Here is a 26,742-nt window from a genome sequence, read left to right as displayed (position 1 = left end):
ACAGCATCTCGTCAAGTTGCAGGAGAGAACCATGAACAACTGACTTTACATTACTTAGCACAAGTTGGAAAATATGATACCAAAGGTAAGTTTTAAAATGATGTTAAAATGGCACTACATTTTGTGAAGCGTGCATTAGGCTACGACTTGTTTAGGACTTGACACTAAAAGTTTAGGACTCGGGACTTGAGTGCCAATGACTTGGTCCCCCATCTGCGTATTCTTATAGGTTGGGACTAGATAAATCATTATCCATCCCAAGAGGTAAATTCACAAGCTACATAGAAGATAAAGTAGTTAAAATTAGCTCCACTTTTACCAGCTGCAAGAATGAAGTGATGAACACTGTATATGCATATTAGGTACTTACTTTTGATATTATGGGTTTATTTTGGTGCAAATACTTTAGTACTTTTACACAAGTAAAAATCTGAATGCATTATTTTTGCTTAGCACGTCACATAGCAGAGTATTTTGACACTGTAGTTTTACTACTTTTATTTAAGTAAAAGGTTTGAGTACTTCTTCCACCACTGATTTCCCATCATGCCAAGTCCACTTAAGTCATTTTGATTTATAAAACCCAAAATCACATCATAATTCAAAAAATGTAAGAGAAAAGCATGTCATTATTAGTTTCAAGCCATGTTTACTTTATATCTTTGTGTTAAGTTACCTAAAATGTAATTGTATTTCCTTAATTTCATAGTTTATAACATAAAATGTAAACTCCCTGATGGTTAAGTTCTCTAAAATAATGTTTTGCAGTGAGTACGACTTGTTGCATATCAAACATTGCAGTACTATTACCCTTCTCTCAATTTCAATTCACATTCTTATCTAACAAACAAGTTTTAATGCATAAATAAGATGCTACAGGTACATTCCTCCACCCTAACCATCTGCACATGAAGACGTGCTTATTTGTGTATTAATAAACAAGATAAACATGGGAGATGTCTTGACAGTTGTGTGCACAAATATTCGTGGTTTACCTCTTCCTCTCACACTTGCGTACAATCAACTGCTCAGACTTCCAAAAAATGTGAAAATGTTTGTGCTCTTTTTTTCTCCTGGCTCTTTTTTCCTCCTCCTTTCGCCGTTCTTGGCTGTCAAGCTATATTAGTGTCCGATAGAAATAAGTCATTTAGAAGAGGCTCTGTCGGCCAGCCCCTCAGCCCCACTAAAAGCTCCAGGATTAGGTCCCAGAGGCCTTTGTCTCCGCAGCCCGCAGGATTAGGGGAGATTTACTGCGAGGAGAGAAAAAAAGTAGTTATTTCATGGCACTTTCATGATGAAACCTGGCCAAAGCTGTGTTGGCTGGGGGGATTAGAGGCACACAAAGAGTGTGGTTGTGTGTGACCCTCCCCATCCCAGAGCCGCTACCACTGACTCACTCACCGCCCCCTCCTCCTTCCTGGATCATTTCCCCTTCTGCGGGCCAACCAGGGCTTCACCTCCTACCCATCAAGACGACCAGGGTTCAGTCTAAATGAGTAATGGCCTCTTCAATTAGCCCTGTCAACCCAAAACTTGTTGACTGACTACATTGACCAGTGAGCGTTGAACAACACAAACATCATATTCCATTAAGTTAATCAGGAGTTCTGTGAATTCAAAGCAAGAGGCAGGCCTTGGTGCAGCAGGTCTAATCACCAGGATGTGAGTGTTTTGCATTAAAGACTTAGGTGCAGAGGTAAATGAGAAGTTACTGGATTTGAGTCCCTCCTGTAGTGTTTAAAACCGCTTAAAGGGAGTTATCCTGCTCTTAGAGGATCCACTTACACATGCAAGGATTACAGTGAATAAAAGACAAAAGGCTAAGTCACATCGCTGACAACGGTCTCACCGCTGAGCAGGTGGAAACTCGCGCTGGTTTATTAACTGTTGTCACATCACATGAGGGAATTACTGTGAGAAAATGACAATGTGAATGGCGACTGTCAACACATTCGGTCTTTATCCTGCCTGTTGGCAGATAACATGAAGTTATTACAGTTCAGCTAATAAAAGACCTATCACATATTTTCCTGTAGTGTTGCAAACATGGGCTGAATTTACTGCAAAACATTTGATACCAGGCGATAACTTCATCAATATGATTAATAAATCATTTAGTAACCCAGTTATAAGCCACTTATTTCTACAGAGGGGCTGCTAACAATATATTAACACTGCAGGTTTGATGATTAACCCTCTTTGTTAATGACTTATTAACATTTTCTATGTGTGTCCAAATGACTCAGAGCTCAAGAAACCTACAAGCATTCAGTAACGGATTTATTTATTACGATATACTACACATTTACTTACTGCATTGCTACATAGGAAAGATGAACACTATACTATTTGTAGCCTGCCACACAGCATTGATTAATCAAGCAAGATGACTTTGCATTTGCTCCTTTGACCTCACGATGGCAGGACTATCACACAGTTGGTAGACAGGCACCAAGTAGGAAGTACGCAAACAGAAATGTGTTGTCATAAACAGATGGTAAACAAGCAAACGCTTACATAACAGCAGACATTTTCTGCCAGATAGCTGACATGGTCACTGCAAGGAGGCATAAAGTCGACAGTGAGGACAAACACTTTCAGGAGCAGTGGAAGGTTGAATAACTTTTCACTAAAAGACAAAACAGTTGTGTTTGTCTCATTCGTATGAGATAATGTTTTTAATACCATATATGATCCGAGACACAGGGGGTCCCCGGGTATTTTCACATCATTTAATCTGCCCCCCATTTCAAAAAAGTTATGTAGGAGAACTACAGTGGCTGACACAAAAACAGGAATGGTCCAACCTAGAGCCAGTGTTTGATTTGTCCATTCTGGGCTACTGTAGAACAACATGGCGGACTCCGTAGAAGAGGACCCGCTCCATATATAGATCAAAACGGCTCATTCTAAAGTAATGAAAACACAATAATTCCTATTTTCAGGTAATAATACACTACTGAAAACATAGTTATGAATATTAGGCTGTACTCCGTTTCTGCCAATATCCTACACACTGGACCTTTAAACACTTTCAAAAACTGTACCAGAGTATCAGAAGATGGCACCAAAAGCTGTAATATAAATTATTTTTTAGGATTCAGAAACTATCCATCCATCTATTTTCGTAACCGCTTATCCTCTTGAGGGTCATGGGTGGGCTGGAGCCTATCCCAGCTGTCATTGGGCGAGAGACAGGGTACACCCAGGACAGGTCGCCAGTCTATCACAGGGCAGACACATAGAGATAGACAACCATTCACACTCACATTCACACCTACGGACAATTTAGAGTCACCAATTAACCTATATTCAGAAACTAAACAGAAAAGATAAAATTATCTGATAACTTGATACTAAAAAAAATACACTGACTCATTCAGGGCTGCAACAAATTGTTTCATTGGTGATCAATCTGCTGATTATTTTCTTGATTTATAAAGCCCAAATTGATGTCTTCAAATTGCTTCTTTTGACCAACAGTCCAAAGCCCAAAGGTATTTTATTATTAAGTAGTTTATTATCCTTGTCCATGGATTAATCACGTTACTGTTTTAGCTCTAAAATGGGTTTTAAGAATATTTTTTCTTTAGTGTGGGTGACATCTTTAGATGAGAGAATAGATGAACAACCAAACTCTAACAGTTGTTGAACAAATCTGATATTAATTCCAAATAAGGTTTTCAGCTGTGGGTCCTCTGGTAGCATATTTGCACCAGCAGAAAATCAAAATGTGGTCAAAGTTAGTTTAGTTTTAAGTTCAGGGTGAAGATGCCGGAGTTGGTGACTAAAAATATTGAGAAAAAACTCCAGTTTCCAAATAGATTTAGTTCATGATCACATAAAAGCAGCACATCCTTGAAGTCAAGAACCTGGAATAAGAAATTATTTGACATAAATAACCTTAACAATTGACTGATTATCATAGTTGTTTCCCCTTAAGTTTCTGTCCATAGACTCATAAATCACTGAATAAAGCATTTAGCAGTAGACTTCAGTGCACCTGTTGTTTCCCTTAAAGTTTATTCCTCAGTGAAACATGGAAACTATTTGGGTGTAAAGTGGGAGGCAGCTGAAGTAGATGAGGGTGGAGGGGCGGTTCATTTTCCTCTTTTTTTGTCATTGTCTTCTTTTTCTGTCACTAAGAGGTTTTTGTTAATATCTCCTGTTTAACAGATGTTTCAGAGCGCAGACCTCCCTTATGTTCAGGCTTTCTTTAATTACTTATCAATAGTGGAAATTTGTATTGACAAGGGCCTGTCAGAAGGGGGCCTTTGTAGTTGTCAGTTATCTCAAAGAAAAGCCCCCCCCCCAAAACCAACTGGATCGATCGGCATGCAAAACACAATTGAGAGGTCTTTAGGGGCTGCGATGATAGTCCGGGAGCATGTGGGCCGAAGAGGGGAGAGCTTCTTCATTGGGGGGAATCGATAGGGCCGGCTGGCCTTTGACCTGAGGGAGACAGGGAGAGCGGGCGGCGGGTCAGTCGGCCCTCTTAAGCCCCAGGATCACGCTGTGAGGCCTGACACTGGCTATGACACACTCAGGGCTTAGAGTGACATTGACCTGGCTGCAAACACACCAAGTACACACACACAAGAAATCTCAAACATACACACACAGAATTTTAAATGACGGATCATTTTTAAGGAGACAAACCAATCCGTCAGTCGGATTTTATTGATCTAAAATGAGGAGCAGCAAGTCTGAGAAATGCATTAGCTCTAATAATTCCTCCTTTATAGGATCTCCAGACTTATTACCTTCCAATTAGCTTCTTATGATCTCCTGCGCAACCCCTGGGAACGCTGCAATAAGCAGCTATAGCAGCAGATCAATACGAGGGACTGAGTAAAGATCAGTCTCTTAATTGGGGGAAAGTGCTACAGATTAAAGACGGAGAGAGAGGGGGACAAGCAGCTGTGGGTGTCCCGAGGGTCAAGGGCACCCACAGTAGGCCAGACTGGGGTGAAAGGGGGGAACTCGGACCAACAGAGAAAGAAAACAGACCCTGACTTGTTTAAGCCATCGTGTTTTCAGCACCGTCTTTTAAGACCTAGTGACAATATGAACTGTGTACACAGAGATTTGAGTTTCATCCAAACTGAAGCGGAATGAAGTTACACAGGAAGAAGGAGAGGAGCCACCAGTGCAGGAGAGTGAGAACGTTTAATATGCTAAATATGTGCACAAATAGTGATGCTGCCATAACGAAGAGGACGCCACGCTTGGGCACATATTTAGCATATTAAATATTCTCATTTTTCTGGATTTAATGGCTCCACTTCCTGTTTTCTGTGTATTATGACTGACCCATTTGCCTTTTCCATCATCCTCATGCATTCAGAGGATGAAGTTACATGTGTAACATCTTTTAAGTTCTCTGCCTGAAGTATTTTTGATTTTCTTTATGTGCTTATAACCATCATCAGCAGTTTATTCTGACTGTTTGGTGTAAAATTTGTCAGAAAATGTCACCTTTGGTCTTTCGGCACAGCTGCTGAGTTATTTTAGGATGTAACAAATCCAGAAGCTTCTCCTAAATATCTTTAGAGCTGAAATTATTAGTCAAATAATCAGTTAGTGTGTTGAAAGACGATTAATTGGCATCCATTTTGATAATCGATCACTTGTTTTAGTCATTTTTTAAGTAAAAATGGAAAATATCTCTTCTTAAATTTGAAGTTTTGCTGACATTTTTTTAGACAAAATAATTAATCATTAAAATAATTAGTAGATAAATCAAGAATAAAAATAATTATTAGTTGCAGCCCCAAGTATCATGAGCCCTAGGTTCGGGATAAGTCCTGAAACTAATGAGTATTTTCAGTAATTACTTTTTTGATTAATAGTTTGGTCTAAAATGTGTCACAAAATATCACAGATTTGGATCCAAGGTGACATCTTCAAATGTTCTTTTTTGTCTGGATAAACATCCCCAGTAAAAGTTAATCACTTCATAAATATGGAAGACTAATAAAACCAACATTCACATATGAGACCAAGAACAGAAGCTGTGGCCATTCAATTTTTGGCATTTTGTTCAACTGAATGATTTTCAAAGGTAATCAATTTTCAAAATCGCTGTCAATTAATTTTCTGTAGATCAATTAATTGACTAATCGTTTCAGTCTGCAGGCAGTAAAGTGTTTATTTGCTCCGGCTCTCACCGAGATAATGCGGCTCCTCATCTCTCAGCATGGGGTCAGTTTTGGGGCCCTCGGCCTGCAGCTTCCCCCTCATGACCCCCGCTAGTCAAAGGTGATCACGGGGGAGAGAGAAGGAGAGGCACTGATCGAATTTGATAATGAAGACGACCCCTCTAAGCTGCTTTGCTCCACATGTTCAAAATCTCTGCAACACTCAATAAACACTAGGAAGCCCCCCTCCCTGTCACTGGAACATTGTGTAGGTATTGATCCCAGCTAACTGGCTCTTTTAATACCTGGGGTCTGTGGCACAGCCTGGGGAAATGCATACTGACATGTGACGGGAGGAGCTTAACAGGCAAGCACACCGAAGAAAAGATGGGCCTCTCAGTTTAGCATTTCTCCCATTTTTTCACAATTTACACATCTGCTGAAGAAAGGAGAATTACAGCCGCTGCACCTGCTGTTAAAGGGACATATAGACTGCAAGAGGCCCAGGACTGTACTAAGAGAAAGCTGTCACACTGTCAAAAACTATTTGTGCAGCGAAGGTGGTGGAAGTATTCACATCTTGTACTGAAGCAAAAAGCAGCAATAAAACTGTAAAACACTACATTACAAAGTAAAGCACATTCTGCTGATTATACGTTCAGTTTAGGACTTTAAGGATCAAAAGTAAAAGTAAGTTTTATTAAATTTAGACTGAAATAAGGAAGGAAGTCCGGATTGCTCGGAAGTTCAAACAAGTGTAATGAAGGTGGTCTTTGGAAGAAAATGCAATGGAAACATCAAAGGTACTCTTCTGGCAAAATGTTACATGTAAGTTACAACAGTTGTTGATTCAACTTCATATCTTAAGTTTACTGAACCTGTTTTCTTAACAAACTTAACTTCACATTTTATCTACTCATGAGACGACTTTGAACTAATGATGCAATCTAAGTTGAGTTAACTCACATTTTTAAGGCAGCAGGGGAACTTTTGTTACGTCAAAACCATCTTAAAATGATTTACAGTGTGTACAGGCTGTTAGCTAGTTTAATCTTTAACTAACTGAGCCAAATAACCAGTAACTATAGACTGAATCACTGTGACATCACACTGACAACAACTACAGTCACTTTCGGGTAAACAACTAGTAATTGATTTCTATTGTAGAGATATATAACATCAGCAAACTTGTTTATTTCTGTTGTCATTTTCAGCCGTAGCTGCAATGTTAAAAGTAGTTAAACACTGTGGTCCAACCTATCTGGCGTTTCTACTGTTCTTATTTTATTTACTGTGTTCTTTGCTATCACCTTTGATAAAACAAATCTACCAGCACAGAAGATGTGATGCACTGCTGAGGACAGGGGCCACAGCAAAACATATCTTAGCCACCTAAAGAAATCTCTATCAGTGTAAGTGTATATTGTATATTTGGAATATGTTCTCTGCTTTCATTACACACTAAGCAACAGAGGCAGTGTTAGACCAGCAATTTCACAGTTCTGCAAGGTAAAATTACTGTTTTTGTCAATGGGGTCTGGTGCCTTTGATATAATGGCTTCACTTTCACACAAGTTAAAGCTGTGAAAGTACACAAAATGGATAAAAGTATTTGGCCACACCTGTTATTTATTGAATTCAGGTATTTCAATCAGACCCGTTGCCACAGGTGCATAAAATCAAGCACCTCGCCACGCGATCTCCATTTGCAAACATCTGTGATACAAAATGGGTCGTTCTTAAGAGCTCAGTGACCTCAAGCGTGTACTGTGATGCCACCTCTGTAATAAGACCATTTGTGAAATGTCATCCCCGCTGGATATTCCAAGGTCAAGTGTAAGTGATATTATTAGAAAGTGGAAGCTTTAGAAACAACAGCAACTCAGACAGAGTGGGGTCAATGACTGCTAAGGTGCATGGTGTGTAGATTAGTTCCAAGCATCCACTGGTGTTAATGTAAGCACAAAAACTGTGTGGTGGGAGGTTTCAATGGTTCAGCAGCTGCATGCAAGCCTCAAATCACCAGGTCCAATGACAAGCATCGGATGGAGTGGTGTAAAGCACACCAACACTGGACTGTGGAGCAGTGGAAAAATGTTCTGTTGAGTGACGAATCACTCTTCTCTGTTTGGCAGTCAGATGGGCAGGTCTGGGTTTGGTGGATTCTGGGTGAACATTACCTGCCTAACTGCATTGTGCCAACTGTGAAGTTTGGTGGAGGAGGGATAATGGAATGGGGCTGTTTTTCGGGGTTTGAGCTTTTCTCCAGTGAAGGGCGATCTTAATTCTTCAGCATACCAAGACATTTTTGACAAGGCTATGCTTCCAAGTTTGGGGAAGGCCCTTTTTCTGTCCCAAGCCAGGACTATAAAGACATGGTCTGATGAGTTCAGTGTGGAAGAACTTGACTGGCCTGCACAGAGCCCTGACCTCAACCCCATCAAGCACCTTCGGGATGAACTGGACATTGTGAGCCAGGCCTTTTCGCCCAACATCACTGCCTGACCTCATAAATGTTCTACAGAATGAATGGGCACATATTCCCATAGAAACGTCCAAGAAGATTGGAAGCTGTTTTAGCTGCAAAAGGGGGGCGATCTCCATATTAAAGTATATGTATTTGAATACAATGTCCCTGTTGGTGTAATGGTCAGGCATCCAAATACTTGTGTCCATATAGTGTATATAGCGTACACTCAAACTGATGCTGTGTTTATAGGTGGGCCTTTTTTCAGGTGGCTAAAAATAACCACTTGAGGCACCATTTACTCTCAGCGCCCTCTGATTTTATGTATGTGACATGGGGGTTTTCTACCCCAGAAGTTATTGTAATCAAACATGATTTGATCTACAGCTGTGAGATAAATGTAGTGCAGTAAAAAGTATAATATTTGCTTCTCATATGTAGTAGAAGTGAGTAGAAGTGTACAGTATCATCATAACATGGCAGTGCTAAAACAGAGTCTCACTTGAGGAGTACATGAGTAAATCTGCTTACTGTTGGGACATAAAGACAGAGCAACATTTTATTTTAACTAATACCTTTTAATAGAAAAAGATAAACAACCAAAAAAAAATGAACAAATACAAAAGGAAACGTAGTATATTTACAGCACTCGAGTATCTTTTCAGTCATTTTGAACATAAAACAGCACAGGTTAGCTGGCGCTCACTAAATGATGACTAAGTGTCTGTGATTAATAACCCCGGCCTAATGCAACTAGCCTGGCAAGACCGTCCTGATGATGTGAGCTCAGCATTCTGTTTCGCTCTCTGTATCAGACTGGAATCTGTGTCGCCCCAAACACTGTCGGTGGGCGGGAGTTCTCGCCTTGACAGACAAGTTCTTTCAACCAATCAGTGTAACAAATCACTGGGGAACATCTTCTTCATCACCAACGTAGCCAGTTGATAAATCAAGCTTTTCCCTAATCCAGTCTAACGCACAGTGAAAATGTCTTTTCCTCTGTTTTGACTCTATTTCTGTAATAACTTCACTTGTTGCTGTGTTTACTCCACTAACATTAGAGATAGTGCTTGTTGCTTCGGGAGCCATTACAGTTCTGCAAACTGCGACCTGTATGTTACGTCATCTACTACAACACAGCCCCTGATTGGCTGCTTACTTCATCAACTATGGTACATATTCCTGATTGGCCCCAGTTGGATTTTAATTCCTGGAAAGTGTTTGGTCCACAGTCCAGACAGATAGAGTTGAGCTCATGTCATCAGGATGGTCTTACCAGACTATAATCCTACAATACTGGACCTAATTTTGTCGTTATGAAGGAATAACGTCTCATACCTGCAGTCACAATGATTCCTGTGGTGCTTTTCATGCAGTGCACATGACATAGAGACACTGGTGGATATAGTATCACTATTCTGTCTGAGCTATAACATACAATGATATAGTCCATCGACTATAGCAGATAGGTAGTAAGCAGAGACTTTACATGTCTGCTGAGGGTCTTTTATATTATCAAGTATTATAGGATTAATCAGGTTTGAGAGCCAACCAACAAAATAAACTCCATAAACAGGAGGTGCGATGTGAAAACACAAGTGCATTTACATAGCAATGTTCGACAGACTAAGACATCAATGCACTTAAGTGTAACTAAGAACAGGCAACGTGTTATTCATTAGAAGTGAATGCTTTTATAACACAGATGAGGTACTCAGACTTGGGCCCTATACAACAAGAGCATTTCTATAGTGCAATTTAGGCTGAAGACTCAGCCTGACATGAATATCATATTAATCATCATCGTTCAGCGGACAATGCTCCGGCATTTTAAGTTGTTCTTTTGTAGAAAGGGTTTTTTTTCATAAATGGTTTGAGGCCTTAAAAGAGACATGCCTCAAAATAAACAGAAATACATTTTTAACTAACATTATTGTTAATTTTATTTAGAACTGAAATACCAATAAGCAAATGAAAACACTGGGCTCCTATTGCTTTGAAGGGACTGGCAGTTCTCCTAATCAGTACACTGGGCAGCAGCAGCAACAAACCTCCGTCACTCTGACCTTAGCTCTCTGAGAGCAGGTGCAGGCCTCCTGAGCTTCTCTGTCTTCCTAACACCACCTTGAAGGCAGAAGTTGAACTGAAGGAAAGTAGAGCAGAGGGGTCAGAGGTCATCTTTTGACTTTTGCATCCTCCTTGATTTTCCAGAACATCAGCTCCATGCAGGCAGATGCGTCCTCGCTCGAGTCGTGGCCCTCCACTGGAAACAGGAATACGATTATTAACTTGTACCTGAATATTGCAGCGCTGAACATGTGAGGATTCCTTAGTGCTCAATGTTAGATACATATAAGGACATGGATGGGGCCTTCTGTCTGTACTCTGTGCTCATTTGTTAGCTTATGGATACGGACAAAACAGAGAAGTACCAATGGAGATCGTGGAAGGAGTGTAGCGTAGTTCAAGCAAGATACCACCGTAGGAGACAAGAGATACATTTTAAAAATGGTGGAATGGAACAAATTGGTAAAATAGTGAAATGAATTCTCCATCCATACGTCGCAATGTATGTAATGGCCTCACAGACCACCACCATCGACAACACCGCCTCTGTTAAAAGGTACATTATTATGACCTCCTCCACCGTCGCCTTGTTTGCTGTTGTGTGAAACTTTTGACTCTGCCCTCTAGTGCCCTCTATTGACTGTATCTGTGCCATCATAAAGGACACACTTACAACATTTGAAACGGACTTATCTATTTTTATTTGTAAAGCGAGTATAAATAAGCCGTAAATTGCGACAGTATCATGACAGTTTCTGCTAGATTAATACAGATAAATACTAACCCTCTACATAAACAGTGTCACACACGAACAAGTAGTGCGTGCGTTGAACTCTTTAAAATGGAATGTACTTTCTCAGATACCCTACTCATGTGCAGAAGTGTTTTATGTGGCAGTGTTTTAGCAAAAAAAAACAAAAAAAAAACAGTAGTGTTTAGGAAGTTCTGCTCATATGATGGGACAAACGAGACTTGGACTGTACTGCACGGGTTGCGCGAGAGTTTGTTGTTTTGTTGTTTGTCGGATGTTATGATATGGTTTTGCTGGCGATCCATCCAGCAATTGTTGAGATATTTCAGTCTGGACCAAAGTGGTGGACCGATCAACTGACTTACAGGATATAGCAAACTTATGGCACTGTTAAGGTTGGATTTTATGGAGAGGAAGACATGAGAAAGGAACAGCAACATTGCTTAGTTTCCCAAACTGCTGCTGCTTCTTTGACTCTGAGAGTGTTTTTATTAGTCCTAAACAGACCGTAATATTTCATTATGAGTAGTGATGGAGAAACAAGACTCTCTAGAGCTTTGGGGCATTTCAGCAAACTGTACTAAAATGGGTTTTAACACTCTGCACACCCATGAGTGACATCTGCTGGTGATGAAGAAGCACTGCAGTCACTACACCGCACTGCAAAAATGTTGCCAGCAGATAGAAGAAATTCAAAAGATACAGGCTTCCTCCGGATATGATGAGATGCACCACACATACATACGAGTTTGAATCTATAGCAGCTCACCTAACTGGACCAATATCTCGGAATTATTTTATTGGGCATCTTTAAACAGGACTGTTAACCTGTGAGAATCCTGTTGTTAGAACCAGTGCTGCATTTTGTATTTTCATGAACTGTTACACCTTTCCATGCTATTTTCCCACCTGCAGCTCCTGTTATACTCCCAGTCATCCAAATGAGGAGGTTCAGTGTCTGTTTTTGAATTTCCTGTCCAATGGTTTCTTCAATTTTTTCCTAACTTATTAATAAAGCTCAGCCTTGACAAGGGAACTGCAGCATCTGTGGCTCCATGAAGCCCATTAAAACATTAGACTATACAAATGGCAGACGTTAATTTGACTGTAATTGTTTTAAAACGATATTCATGCTATGCTATGCTTCAATGAAATGTGCTCGGCAAATGAAGATTTACGGATGCTGACTGATCAATCAATTCATATTTAGTTGTTTGCATGGAACTTGACACGAGTCGGTTACAAATAGAGATTATGTGATTATGCTGCTCCAGGGTCTGTTTGTGTAGCTCAGGCTGTGTTTATGTGACAGGGGATTATGTATGATGTGTATAATGGAGATGAAATGCTTTATAGCGTTTATCTACAAAACACAAAAATATTTCTACACAGTATTTGGACTCAAATGGTTTCTCCCTTGGCGCAGGTTTCACAGTTTACTTATTTAAATCCTACAAATTTATAATTTATAAAATTATGTCCACACACATTTGAGTCTATGCCTCTGAGCTTCACGGATCAGAACAAAATTATGTAAATTACTTAAATGTTATGAAATAACCCTTATTATATGTTTGTAGTGAACAAACTAATATGCCAGCGTTTAAGGGCTTATAAAAGCAGCAGAACAGCTGCTGCCAATTTCTGTGTGATTTTCCTACCATTGTCCTGGATGATGCGTTTGAGATGGTCGGCCATCAGGTTCCTCAAGGCACGTTTGTAGGGTAGGCCAAGGCGGTGAGGGAACACGATGGCCGTGTCTACAACTGAACTATGGATTAGCTGAAGGGAAGAGAGACAGAAAGAGAGGGACAGAGAGAATGTTACATAAAGAGGGGGTTTCTTTTAGCTTAGCCAAGACACAACAGTACAAACGGGAATCAGATCCTCCCTTTAAAGTGAGAATCTAGAGTTAGCTACTGATTGTAATTTATATCAGTTACTGTGCTGCTCTGCTTGACTTTGGGGAATAAAATAGGGGCTCTCCAAGAGAAATACACCTGTGACACTTCCTCATATTCATCAGTTTCAGTTTTTAGTCGTTAAAATTTGTCCTCAAGACTTACTGAATGATTGTTTGGTACAGCAGTGACTCCACAGGGCTGATTTAATAATGAATTAAGTAAAGCTTAGATATTTTCTACTTTTTGCACAGTTGTACAGAACAGTGTGGTTTTTATCTTGCGTTTTGTTTTTAGTTTAGTTAATGACTTTTTGGAAACCACAATTGACACCTCAAGATGGAGCGAAAGGCAACTTTTAAAACTTCTTCATCTTCTAACTGCTTCATCCTCTTGAGGGTCGCGGGGAGGCTGGAGCCTATCCCAGCTACATCGGGCGAGAGGCGGGGTACACCCTGGACAGGTCGCCAGACTATCGCAGGGCTGACACATAGAGACAAACAACCATTCACGCTCACATTCACACCTACGGACAATTTAGAGTTATCAATTAACCTAGTCCCCAATCTGCATGTCTTTGGACTGTGGGAGGAAGCCGGAGTGCCCGGAGAGAACCCACGCTGACACGGGGAGAACATGCAAACTCCACACAGAAGGGCTCCCACGCCCGGGATTGAACCAGCAACCCTCTTGCTGTGAGGCGAGAGTGCTAACCACCACACCACCGTGCCGCCCCCACTTTTAAAACTTTTTCTTCTAAATGAAACATTGTTGTCAGTTAACTCCATGCAGCACAATCACAATCTTATACACTAGGTAAGACTGTAATATTTGTTGTGATATTGTATTTTGAATAAATATTTCCTCTAAGATATGTTCTTGGGGCTAACAGCAAATGTTAACTCTCCTCTGTGACAGGGCTTTTATATACACATACACTGAACAAAAATATAAACACTTTTGTTTTTGCTCCCATTTTTCATGAGCTGAACTCAAAGATCTAAAACATTTTCTATACACACAAAAGTAAATCTAAATCTGTGTTAGTGAGCACTTCAGTGAGTTTTATCACACAGCACAATGCCACAGATGTCGCAAGTTTTGAGGGAGTGTGAATTGGCATGCTGATTGCAGGAATGTCCACCAGAGCTGTTGCCCGTGAATTGAATCTTCATTTCTCTACCATTAGCCGTCTCCAAAGGCGTTTCAGACAATTTGGCAGTACATCCAACCGGCCTCACAACCGCAGACCACGTGTAACCACACCAGCCCAGGACCTCCACATCCAGCATGTTCACCTCCAAGATCGTCTGAGACCAGCCACCCGGACAGCTGCTGCAACAATCGATTTGCATAACCAAAGAATTTCTGCACAAACTGTCAGAAACCGTCTCAGGGAAGCTCATCTGCATGCTCGTCGTCCTCATCGGGGTCTCGACCTGACTGCAGTTCGTCGTCGTAACCGACTTGAGTGGGCAAATGCTCACATTCGATGATTCAGGGCAGATGGCAGACGGTGTGTGTGGCGTCGTGTGGGTGAGCGGTTTGCTGATGTCAGCGTTGTGGATCGAGTGGCATTTTATTGACGGCATTTTGAATGCACAGAGATACCGTGACGAGATCCTGAGGCCCATTGTTGTGCCATTCATCCACGACCATCACCTCATGTTGCAGCATGATAATGCACAGCCCCATGTTGCAAGGATCTGAAAACATCCCAGTTCTTGCATGGCCAACATACTCACCGGACATGTCACCCACTGAGCATGTTTGGGATGCTCTGGATTGGCGTATACGACAGCGTGTTCCAGTTCCTGCCAATGTCCAGCAACTTCGCACAGCCATTGAAGAGGATATATATATATATATATATATATATATATATATAGTTTATTCATATCTACCCCTCACTGGATATTCTCTATATTACCACCACACATACTGAATGTACATCACTCTGCACTTTACTGCTTTTTGCATGTCTGTTTAGATGCTAAACTGCATTTCATTCTCTCAGTGCTTGTACTCTGTGCAATGACATACCACTAAGGAAAACAAAATTGATGGCATAAAATTTTAAAGTTTTATTGAAAGATAAACATAACAGGGCTGTAACATGACAACGATGTTTTTTGTTTTCTTGGTTAGCAGCAGAGAACAGAAGAATGACTATGCAGCTGGTACCAGTGTTGGGCAAGTTACTCTCAAAATGTAATGCATTTCATATTACTTATTACTTTCACTTGAAAGTAACGAGTTACTTAACAATATTCCTCTATGTGAAGTGATAAGAAGTTACCTTATTACCCTACTTTTGCATTTCTTTCACCAAAATGACCTCAGAAGTGCGACTATGCTTTATAAATGGATGAAACTAATGTTATTTCACAGCAGGTATCAAAGCACAGAAGCTCCAGTTTATTACAGTTAATTTTAAATGCAGTGGTGCACAGGTCTGACCCAGTTATGCATACACATACAGTGGTCATCACTTTGTATAAAAAAATAAAATCCCCTCGTTACATTAATATAGAACAACTGATGATATAGAACAATTAAATAGCCTAGACCGTTTTAAATAAACCAACAGCTCTGGACACAGGGAGGGTCAGGCAGTGGATCAAAGTCTGATTAATCATCAGACAGGGATCAATATTTGTCAGCTACAACAGCACTGGAGAGAGAGTCATGCATAAGAATGGACTGTGTGCCAGCGTTGCTCTGCTGGTGTGGGGGATGTGAATGGAAACACATCCAACATATACTAACATTGCCAAGATATGCCAATCACTGGGATGAGGTATAAACAGACCAGAGGCTAACTCCTTATCCCCGCTGCTCTCATGCAGCCTTAGGACGCAAAAGCAGAACTAAATATGTTGTAGGTATATAAATGAAAACACACAGAACATGATAACGCACAGTGCAGCATGACCCAGATGTGCCAATCACAGACACTCTTCTATAATGTAGCCTGTAGTCACATGACAAGACACAACCACATTCGGATGATTTTTTTTCTGGTAGTGCACTGGCAGAAGTGGATCAGTGTGGATGAATGAAAGACGAACCCCCCCCCAGTACTGCTGCAACTAAGTATCGAAACCATTTGGAATATTCAGAATTGATATGAATCGATATATTGATATTTTTATGACATATCTAGTGGGGAACGCTACCACTGAATGAATTATTAAAATAAAGTCTTGCAGATTAATGAAGAGCCACGTACCTTCAGAGCGAGCAGGTCGCTCTCCAGACTGTGTCCTATTAGGATGGATTCAGCACTGAACATACTGAGCAGCACGGCCTGAACATCTCTCAGAGTGATGGTGGTGCTCTCCAAGTCCTCCTCCGTCACACCCGAAAATCTGTCAATCACATACAAAATATATATATATTCTGCATTTAAAACACTATGCCTGTTTTAAAGACACATTTAAGACAGGGACATAACCGACAATTACATTCATTAGCAGTTAAATTCTGTAGTAAACGTGACCTGTGCAGTGTTGACTTGCAGGAGACAAGCTCACCTCGTGTTGTAATCGACCACTTTGCTTTCAGGTTTGACAAATGTATCGTAGATGACCTTCAGCTCCGAGTCGATGACTGTCACCCTCGTCAGCTCCAGGCCCTGCTTTGTGTAACACTGTTTCAGAGGAGACGAAAAAAAGCACATGTGACTATGAGTACAAAATACGATAAAAGTTTGGAATCAGGACATACAGCACAGTAGAAGTGACAAATCATTCATTTTACACTTTCTGTAACAAAAGAATGAAACTTTTAATTATTAAGTTAGCCTTTTTAAATAAAACACACACATACAAGATGGTAGTTTAAGGCCAATGGTGCTCTTAGATAAAAGTTCTTCAGTGCATTAAAAAATCCCTATCAGACTCACCATCTCACAGTCCAAAGCAAACACCCCTCCATTGCCGTCTGGTGGTAAAGCTTTACTGAATGTTGACACATAGCCATCGAATGTCTCTTTACGCCCATCCTGAACATGTTGCTGTGGAAATATGACATGTTTTAAGTCTGGTGATGTTTTATATATACGTTTTTTAAAATTAGTTATCCTTACAGAATCAGGAATATGGCCAGTTGTCATCAGTAAAAGACAGCTAAGGATTTAGAATTACACAAAAAACTGATTTCTGACATTGTGCCATATGCTGAAGGCCTATCACAAAGAAAAAATATATCCTAAAAGAGGAAAGGCCTCAAAGAAAATGCAGTGGACTAATGATTATCTGTCTATTATCACACAATAACAGCACCAGTAACTAAAATTTATGAGAAAATATTTAAGTTTTTTTTAAATCTGACTGACAGATATGTAAGAGAATCTTTGTCTACACAACTACAAGTTACAACTATGAATTAAAATCTCTTTGATTTTTTGAAAGTAGTTTGTCTTTTAAAATGCCCCATTACATTAATTCACTAAGCCATGACAGCTCATATGTCTGACTTCTGAACATGCAGAGAAGGTAAACTTGTAACTGTTGTCTTGAAAAAGATAATACCTTTGAAACTTGGCATCCTGGAGTGCCGACAGCTGCAGCACAGCAGCTGTAGTTGGTTTCCCAGCCTCCAGCCACTGAAAAAGAAGAACGAGTCGGACACAGACAGAGGTGAATAAAAGTAAATAAAAGGCGGAGAGACAGTTGGATTTGGCTGTATAAATGACAAGATATAAAAGACCACAATATGTAATTATAATATTGATATTAGTTTAGCGATTTAAACTGAAGAAATGTAAACAAACTTACATTTATATCTGCGCAATCGTCCCCAGTGGAAGCTACATTCCTCCTTCCGTATACAGCTGCCATTGACATTGACTTTATACTCTGTTCCACATCGACAGCATATCTTGGTGAACGCTGGAAAACACATCAGAATGTAAGCTAAGGGTCAAATAATGACTGGATCACATACAGTAATATGATGATACAGTAAACATTTCCAGTCAGCTCTCTGTCAGCTATCAAAATGGACACCAGCCCAACTAGCATCCTACTAACCACTGTAGAGGTGTTGGAAAATAAACTATACAACTTCTGTGCCGCATCAGTTTCCAAGAGGATATCAGGAACTGTAATTTCCTTTGATTCACAGAAATGTAGGTAAATCCTGGACAGTGCCTTCCAGGTGACTCTTTTTTTACTATAAGCTAATCTGATAGAGCAGAGGAGCTTTACAGTGAATAAGGACTGGTGTGATGGTGGGATTGTGAGGTACCCTATTCATTAGAAATGGGTGTGGGGTCGTGCAATTACTCACGGTCTGTGACGGCCTTTTTCTCTGGGAGGTTGAACAACATGGCTTTGCCAGGAGCCTCGGGGTTCATTCTTGGGTATCCGTGTTCCTGGAGCTGCTCCTCTGTCATCAGGTACGCCTTCAGCTTCCTGTACAATGTGGCTCCTACAGCAGGACACCGCAGCAAGAAAAACTAATGTTGACTTTGTTCAGTAATGTGTTTAAACCTATGCTGGAAATGTGAAGTAATGCAAATAGAGGACGGAAACGGTGCTGGTGGCATTTGTGAAACAGAAGTACCTGTGCACCTAGAAAGAGATACTTGAAATGTTGCCAGAAACTTTCAACACCACCTGATAAATGCTGTGGGCATGGAACTTTTGGCTTTAGAGTTACAGGCAGGTTTCTAAAACTATAAAATCACCCTGCTGCTCCTCCTCTAAAAGTACACTCCTGTTAAACACTGACAAAATTCATTTAGTTTAAAATTCAATAGTCTAGCCCTGTGACTCATGATTACTTTATTAATTCATTTGATCTGTAAAATCTTTGCTGATTAATCAATTGATTGATTCTACAAGTTGTCAAAATATTGACACTTAAGTTACTCATACTGTTTGATCCAAGTATTAATTCCATTATTGATTAATCTCCTGATCTGTTTTTCTTGATTAATCTTTTTTTATGTCTTTAAAATGGCAAAAAAATGTGAAACGTCAACCAAAATATCCTAGAGGCCAATGTGACGTCTTTAAATAATCATTTCTGTCTTACCAGCAGTTAATTACCACATGGTTAGTTCATTGTAATCACACTGAGGAAGCATTTCTGCTCCAAAAATTACATTAAAAAGTTGCTAGTTAATTTTCAGTTCACCCATCGACTTATTATCTTAAGCCTAGTTTTCAATTAATAATATTAAAATGCGAATTGTCTCTGAAAAAAGCTGCTGTAACTATCATGTGTTTGGTGTTTTACTTGATAAATGACTTGAAAGATTTAACCATCTGATGATCTCACTGATCAACACCTCTTCCAGCTCTACTACAGTCTTGTAAACATATTCCCTCTGACATCAGGTCATGGAGCAGGAAGTTTAAACAGGACCTGAAGGTTGTCACATGGTTATCTGAACAGTTTCAGTTACTGTAAACCCTGCACACCAGACAACAAAGATTCTTTTAGTTTCTTCTAATTTTTCTCTTTCTATTTTCTTCTCGTCACTTTAATTTTATCAGAGGTATAATCATCATCATTTTATGTCGTCAGGGACGTGATCAGGGGAAGATCACAAAAATGGGAAAGACGTGAAATAAATATGGTCATAACAGTTCCAGAGAAACAGAACTGAAAACACTCAAAGCATTATTCTTGTCATTTTGGCAAGTAAAGAAGAGGAAAGAAAATTCTAACTTGCCGGTGAGTTTCTCCTCTTGCTGTTTGCCCGTCCTGTTGATAGTAAAGCTGGTTGTAGCAGCAAGACGACCTCCCAGAACCTCCTCATGGGACTGGGCCTTCCTATTGGCAACTGAGCCTGGCTCCCCTGCAGAGAAACACACACAAACACATAGACGTTACCACTGAAACCACCAGACACAGTACTTCTGTTCACATGCTTGAAACATTTTTTTCATGCTCATATATGCACACGTAAGGACATAAAGTGATTTGTATTTGTGCAGTGTATCATAGTCATCACAATGACAAAACCATCATGTAGATGGTGGTGACTGAGAGTAAATACTGTGTGTTAGACTGCACAGGAGCTGAGGTGGCTTACTGGTGACAGGCGATGGACAGGAGCTGCTCTTGCCGCGGAGCTTCTTCAGAGTGTTGACAGCTACATTGAGGTAAATGTTCTTACTGCTGCTGCGATCATACACTTGCTTCTCCTCGTCAAGGGCCTGAAACAGTAAAACCTCTGTCACTGTCAAAACCACAACTGAAGCTCTAAGTGAATCTCCTCACCCTTCAAGACAGGGTGTGATTAAGAGCCTGCAGCTTCCTCTACATAAAGAACCATCTTCACTGAGACATTTTAAAAACGATACATGGTTTATAGGCTAGGCAAGGTATGAAGACATGTCTGATAAACATCAAACTCTGGGTGCAATTGGTGATAACTGTTATTCGTACCATCTGGAAGGCGACATCCTGTGATGGGCAAAATTTAAGACATTCGTCTACAAAAGCATTGAGGTAGCGCTGGCGGATGTTGTTGGGAACTTTGGCCCCAAACTCAATGGGGATGACAGGGCGCTTCATTGAACTGCTCTGAAAAAGCCAAAAGAGAGAGAGCATTGACAATAAGACAAATCCTACAGATCAAACAAATATTTCTCTTCAGAGGAAAAAGCAGGCTGACTCTGCCAGTGAACTCTCAAGGTTATGCAACAAATATTCAGAAAAACAACCAGCAGCACTGAATTCTGTGGCCTGTGGATACCTTCATGGTTGGTGTGTGTGCCACTCTCTTCTGCGTGACAGTGGACATGGTTTTGGGCAAGATGCCAGCTGTGGTTTGGGCTTTGATAGTCTGATGGGTCTGGCTGGTATGTAACGCTTGACTGGCATCTGGTTTAACATCTGCAGGACATGGTTAGACACACATGTGACTTTCTACTTAAATAGTAAGAATAATTCCATGAAGAAATGATCAGAGGCAAGCAGTGGTGCACTTGTGTAAAAATAAAAACAAAAGCCAAATCCTGTTATGACAGAAAGTAGTGGACACGGTTGTACTTGTTTTGGAGGATGTTGTCTGTGGGTTGGGACGGTGCGCTATTCTCTTCTTCTCTCCAGAAAAACCAGGGCTGGAGCTCTGTGAGGCAGTTCTGACTGAAGCAGAGAGCTGAGCAGCTTGCTGCTGCGCCAACTGCATACGCTGGTAGCAGACCTCCTGGGCAGAGAGTCTTTTGTAAGGCCGCACCACAGTCGGAGAAGGTGCTTCAGTCTGATAAAAAAAGAAGCACACTGGTGGTTTTGGTGGAAGCACCTGAATTTGCCTGTTGAGTCCCAAACTGCATTGTGTCGTATCGTATCGTATCGTATCGTATCGTATCGTATCGTAACGTAACGTAACGTAACAGTACATACAGTATAAGCATGTTCCTTGCTGTGAAATATCTGACTCTGGTAATGACAATATAAATGCACAACTGTAACTCAGCTAATACAAATATACAGTGGTACAAAGTTGCACATTTTATATGTTAAACATTTATGGTGTATTTATGGATTATATCGATTCTGTATTTCTACACCACATCTTATGAACTTATTTGCTTATATATATTAACAGCAGTAAAGCAGGTCCATATTTGTAATAATTATGAGCAAAAAACAGTTTATGATCAATCAATCAATTATGACACACATTTCAATCTGTAAGTTAACTTTTTTTTATAATAAAACAAACTGGAACTTTAAACAATCTGCCTCAGACAGCTTGGTCAAGACAGGCGATGCATGTCATCAAAAGCATCCTTACAAATGAGATCCGACTGCCAGATATCTCAGCTGTTTGTTTTGGAAACAGTCAATTGCTTACTGTTAAATCAGACTGTCTCTTTAAATAATACAGCCTGTACAGGTGGAAATCCCCAACACCACCCCCACTGTGCCAATATTTTCATGTTGTTCTTTCAGTGTTTACTTCCTCGTTTGCAGTAATGTTTTTATGCAGGCTTCCTGAAGTGCCACCAGCACTACTAATAATGAACTTAAATAAGGCCACAGCAGGTTCTGTAGTGTTGTAGAAACCACAGTTTTTCCACACTGCTCTCCCTACCTCTGGCTCCACATGTGCAGGCTTTTCACAAACAGGAAGTGAGTTTCCACAGAGACAAACAGGGTCAGGAACAATAGTGTAATTTTGACTTCAACTTGTTGAGGAATCTTCATGTTATAATATCAACTTGATGCACGATTGAATATTGTTACTTTACAACTGGCTGCTAATCTTGCACATTCCTCCTGTATTTACATTTGTGCTCCTTTAAAATGATTATGTAATTTTATAAACTGTATAATAAGATGTTCTGACTTTCCCTATCCTGTGAGAACATTTTCTAAGACATACTTATGTCCACTCCTGACTGACTGACTTCACCTGGCCTCATGACAGCAGTGTAGGATGGAGAAAGAAATGAGGTGGAGGAGAGGGTGTCAAACTTACACTTCCTTTGGCAACAAAATGGGAAACTCTCTTCTTCTGACCGGGAAAGAGAGTAGTTAAAGTGCTCTCTGTGCCTTTCTCCTCCTCTGAATCCTTACGGGGCTGAGAGGACACAACAGAGCATGTTTATTCATCCCACCAACTGGCACTTGCAAAATACGACTAAATAAACTGTGTTGAATTAAAAAGACAGCAAAAGTGAAGCACTATGGCGAGACAAAAATACCTGTTTAGCTTGTCTTCCCTTGTCCTCCGTCTTCACATCCTTGGATTCATTGAAGATCCGCAAACATTCCTCCATGGGATCAGAGTCAAAGTCCAGATCATCCTGGAAACCGGAGAGGTCTATTCCAACATCGACGACCTCGTCGTTACCGGCCCTGCGGTCACCCTCGTCGTCAGAGGAAGACGGAGTCAGCTCTGACGCTTTCCTTTTGTTCAGACGTCCTCGCTTTAAAGCGTCCGCAGATTTTCTCACCAGCACTTCTTCAGGTTCATCATCATCATCAGAATCCACCACGATTGGCTCAGCCTCATCTGGGCTCTCATCTCCAAACAGATCAGCGTGGCTCAAACTCTGACTTCGCCGTTTGTCAACAAGTTTTTTCCCATTAGATGAGCTGATGTTCTGCTTCACCTTATCTTTGCTGTTTGCAGAACTCCCTTTACTGTTACTCTTGCTGCTCCCACCACTAGAACTGTTTTTACTGATTTTCTTTACATCCTTTTCTCTTTTACTGCTATCAAGTTTACCATTTTTGTGTTGGCGGTCTTTATACTTGCTGTGTTCCTTTTCTTTGTCTACTATCTTGGGTTTCTTGCTTTCCCTCGCACCATTTTCTGTATCTTTATGTCGCTTGCTTGAGTCAGTTTTTACTTTTTCCCCAGCTTTGATCTTACCATCACTTCTCTTTTCATCTCTGACTTCCCTCTGAACTTTATCAGGTGCCCTGATCTTAACTGTGTTTTTCCTATCGTCCTTCTTCCCATGACTCTTGTTCTCCTTCTTTGCAGAGTCCTGGTTTGAGTTCTTTATTGACCCTTTGTCTTTACTGCTGCTGCTGCTGCTGCTACTACTCTTACCACTAGATGTTTTATTTGTGTCTTTTTCAAGTTTATGTACTTTCTCAGATTTGCTACTTTTCTCATGACTGGTTTGACTGGTAACCACCTTCTTTTTCTGTAAACTGTCTTTTTGTTTAATATCTTCATGAATGTCTGAGTCCCCTGCCGAGTCCTCTTTATTCCTCTGTGTCAGTGCAGTTAGCACACTTTCTGCTCTCTCTTTTCTCTCCTTCCCCACAGCATCCCAAAGTGACCCACTGTTGCCTTTTCTCTGCTGGAGATTGCTAAGCGAGGTGGGTCGATACTCTGTTCCAGAGCTCTCCTCCTCAGAGTCAGAGAAAGTGTACTTTTTTGAGTCTACGCTCTGTTGTGGTTTTTTCACAGCTACAACACACTCCTCATCTGACATATCTGATCCTGGCAGTTTGTGTGTCTTACTCCCCACCACCTTAACAGCTTGTGCACCACGGTCCCGCTTGCTTTTCACTGCGATTCCTGCCGAATAGTTGGACAATGGGTCATACTCCATATCTGTGGATGGTTTTGAATTGTCCACAGTGTATTTACACTTAGAGGAAGTGCTGTTTGAGTACTTTGGACTAGGGGGAGGAGAGGGGAGTTGGTGCGTGTTTGTCCGAGATGGAGGCTTTTTCACTGAAGTGGGAACATATTCCATGGAGTTAGTATTGTTCCCCTTGTTGTCTGAATCCAAGGTGTACTTGCTGCAGCCAGGGGTGGGATTATAACCTCCTGATGTCATCTGATAACTCCCAGGGTCATAAGCCATGTGTGAAGGCGGTGTTTTACTTCTAACAGCATCACACAAGGACAACTTTGAACTCTCGCTGGGATCGTAAGGTTCATCCCCGATCCGGGAGAGCTTCCTCTTTTCCCTCTCCACCTCGCCGCGGACCTCCTCGATGGCCTTGTTGACCAGCTCCAGAGCACCGCTGAGGTCTCCTGAGGCAGGTTTTCCATTCTGCTGCTCCTGGGGTCTCACGACTTCCGGGTTAAAGGGATCATAGCCTTGTTCTGCAAGGATGGAAGACAGTCTTAATAAATTTAACAATGAAATTATAAAAGTCTAGTTAATAGCTTTTAACTGCCCTGATATTGACCTTATTCACCATATAATAACAGTTTCCTTGTGGCTGGAATGATAAAGTTCTGTATTCATTCAATGACATAAGGGCACTCACTCACAGTTCCCAGATCATAATACTATACAGTCTTATTTGTCCAAACTGTCCATGCAGTGAGGCAGTCGTGATACAGTTCTCATACTCCTTGAGTTTAGGTGTCAGAATCAACACCAGGACAGAAAACACATCCCACCATATCTATAGCTCAAGGAGACGACTGTCTTGGGATGTGAATATGATTTAAAGTTAACTTGTGAACGTTAAAGACACCTCTAGGGGCCAACAAAAAACCCAGGACAAGTGGAGACTTATTCTTCAAGGGGAACACACTCAACAGACCAAACCAAATCAATAACACTACCTTACTGTTCACCATCTGCATTACTGTCTTTGCCTTTGGTTTGGTGCTACATCGTCATTTTCTTGCTGCTAACATTGCTGCCTGCAGACACATGACACTTTACTCTCCACCTCATTTACTTTTTAATTATATTTAATTTCATTCATATATTTAATTTGACTTAGGACCAAGTTACACAGTATAAGGTACAAATATTTCATAAAATAACAACAGAAAAATGGCACACAGCATGGCTAAAGCACAACAAATGTTACTTAAACAAGGGAAGGACAACTTTTGGTTTCTCTGATTGTAATAACAAAATGAATTTCAACATGGATGGGTGGTTTGAATGATATTTTGGCAAATACCTTTTTATATAATTCACTGACATTCAAACAAAATATAATAGGCTACTCATCTCCCACATGATTATCATCACAGAGGTTGCAGATCCTCTGGTTATTATCCAGCCCTTTATATTTTCCAGTGACTTCAGGAGTTATGGATTTGCTCACTCTAAAATTACAAAACACCCTGCCTGTACTTTTGGTTTTCAGGCAACAGATACTCCTCCAGTTTAAGCTCGTTTAAAACCAACATACCACACACATACCACACACATACCACACACACACTTCCTTGTCTCTTTGATATATTTGTGACTGCAGATATCATTTATAGATATATTAAGTATCTAGCACCTTATTTCTGTTGTTTATGCTACGTTTTGTATGTAACGTAGTAGATGTTCATAACGTTTATATTTATTTGTAAAACGTTAATGTGCATCTGTCCTTAGACACTTCCTTTTGTGGGCTTGATACATTTTAGTTTGTACTTCCAAGCTATAATTCAGTTTACAGACACCACTGGAGGATATAACTGTTAAGGTGCATCAGTTATGGTTATTGCACGGTGCAGCTAGCGGCAAGATAAATTCACTTTATACCGTTATTAGTTTCAACACATTTTGACACGGTGGTCCAGTTCACACACATCCTCGCTGTCGACTCCGCGACGTAAGATGGTTAAGTATTAAATTAAGGGTTTAATAGGAGAATACTGCACCTTTCTGTCCGGTTTGAAGGTCTCTTTGCTTTTTAACATCAGCCGGTGCTCCGTAGGAAGCCCGTCTCTGCTGGCTGTGCCTGAAGTGACAGTACGGTCTGTTACACCCATTTCTGCTGCCTTTGCCCTCGCTGTATTCCGCGTAAAACGGGCAGTCAATCCCTCGGAAGAAGCCGGTGGATCTCAGCATTATCCCCAGATGTTCCTCTCATGCCCGCATGAACTCACTCGGCCGTTTTTCTGCGTAGTTTTCGTCGTGCTGCAAGAGCTTGAAGAAGCAACGGAACAATAACAACGTCCCTACGGCGCCATATTGGATTGGTCGGAGAGATCCAATCTCGCGTGAATTT

General features: G+C 40.7%; 1 protein-coding gene across 1 annotated transcript; it reads right to left on the bottom strand.

Moving 5' to 3' along the window:
* Positions 1 to 9,180: 9,180 nt before the first annotated feature.
* On the bottom strand, positions 9,181 to 26,727 carry rexo1 (REX1, RNA exonuclease 1 homolog). Its single transcript, XM_049589072.1, has 16 exons — positions 26,393 to 26,727; positions 23,001 to 24,871; positions 22,775 to 22,876; positions 21,340 to 21,550; positions 21,044 to 21,183; positions 20,734 to 20,871; positions 20,378 to 20,501; positions 20,015 to 20,140; positions 18,622 to 18,762; positions 18,108 to 18,221; positions 17,862 to 17,935; positions 17,234 to 17,344; positions 16,863 to 16,978; positions 16,559 to 16,697; positions 13,087 to 13,207; positions 9,181 to 10,870 (listed from the first exon to the last, which is right to left on the bottom strand). Exons 1-16 carry the CDS (start codon positions 26,580 to 26,582, stop codon positions 10,782 to 10,784), a joined length of 3,807 nt encoding a protein of 1,268 aa, XP_049445029.1. The 5' UTR covers positions 26,583 to 26,727; the 3' UTR covers positions 9,181 to 10,781.
* Positions 26,728 to 26,742: the final 15 nt, after the last annotated feature.

This window comes from Epinephelus fuscoguttatus, linkage group LG10 (genome assembly GCF_011397635.1).
Source record: "Epinephelus fuscoguttatus linkage group LG10, E.fuscoguttatus.final_Chr_v1".
Lineage (NCBI taxonomy): Eukaryota > Metazoa > Chordata > Actinopteri > Perciformes > Serranidae > Epinephelus > Epinephelus fuscoguttatus.
The sequence above is the reverse complement of the archived record's forward strand: the minus strand, read 5'-3'. Positions and strand labels throughout refer to the sequence as shown.

Excerpts from the sequence above, each read along its gene's own strand:
- rexo1 (XM_049589072.1), bottom strand. The coding sequence starts at position 26,582 with ATGCTGAGATCCACCGGCTTCTTCCGAGGGATTGACTGCCCGTTTTAC. Across the intron at positions 21,184-21,339 it reads GACAACATCCTCCAAAACAA|ATGTTAAACCAGATGCCAGT; the intron begins GTACAACCGTGT and ends CATGTCCTGCAG. Across the intron at positions 16,698-16,862 it reads GTGGTCGATTACAACACGAG|ATTTTCGGGTGTGACGGAGG; the intron begins GTGAGCTTGTCT and ends TGTGATTGACAG.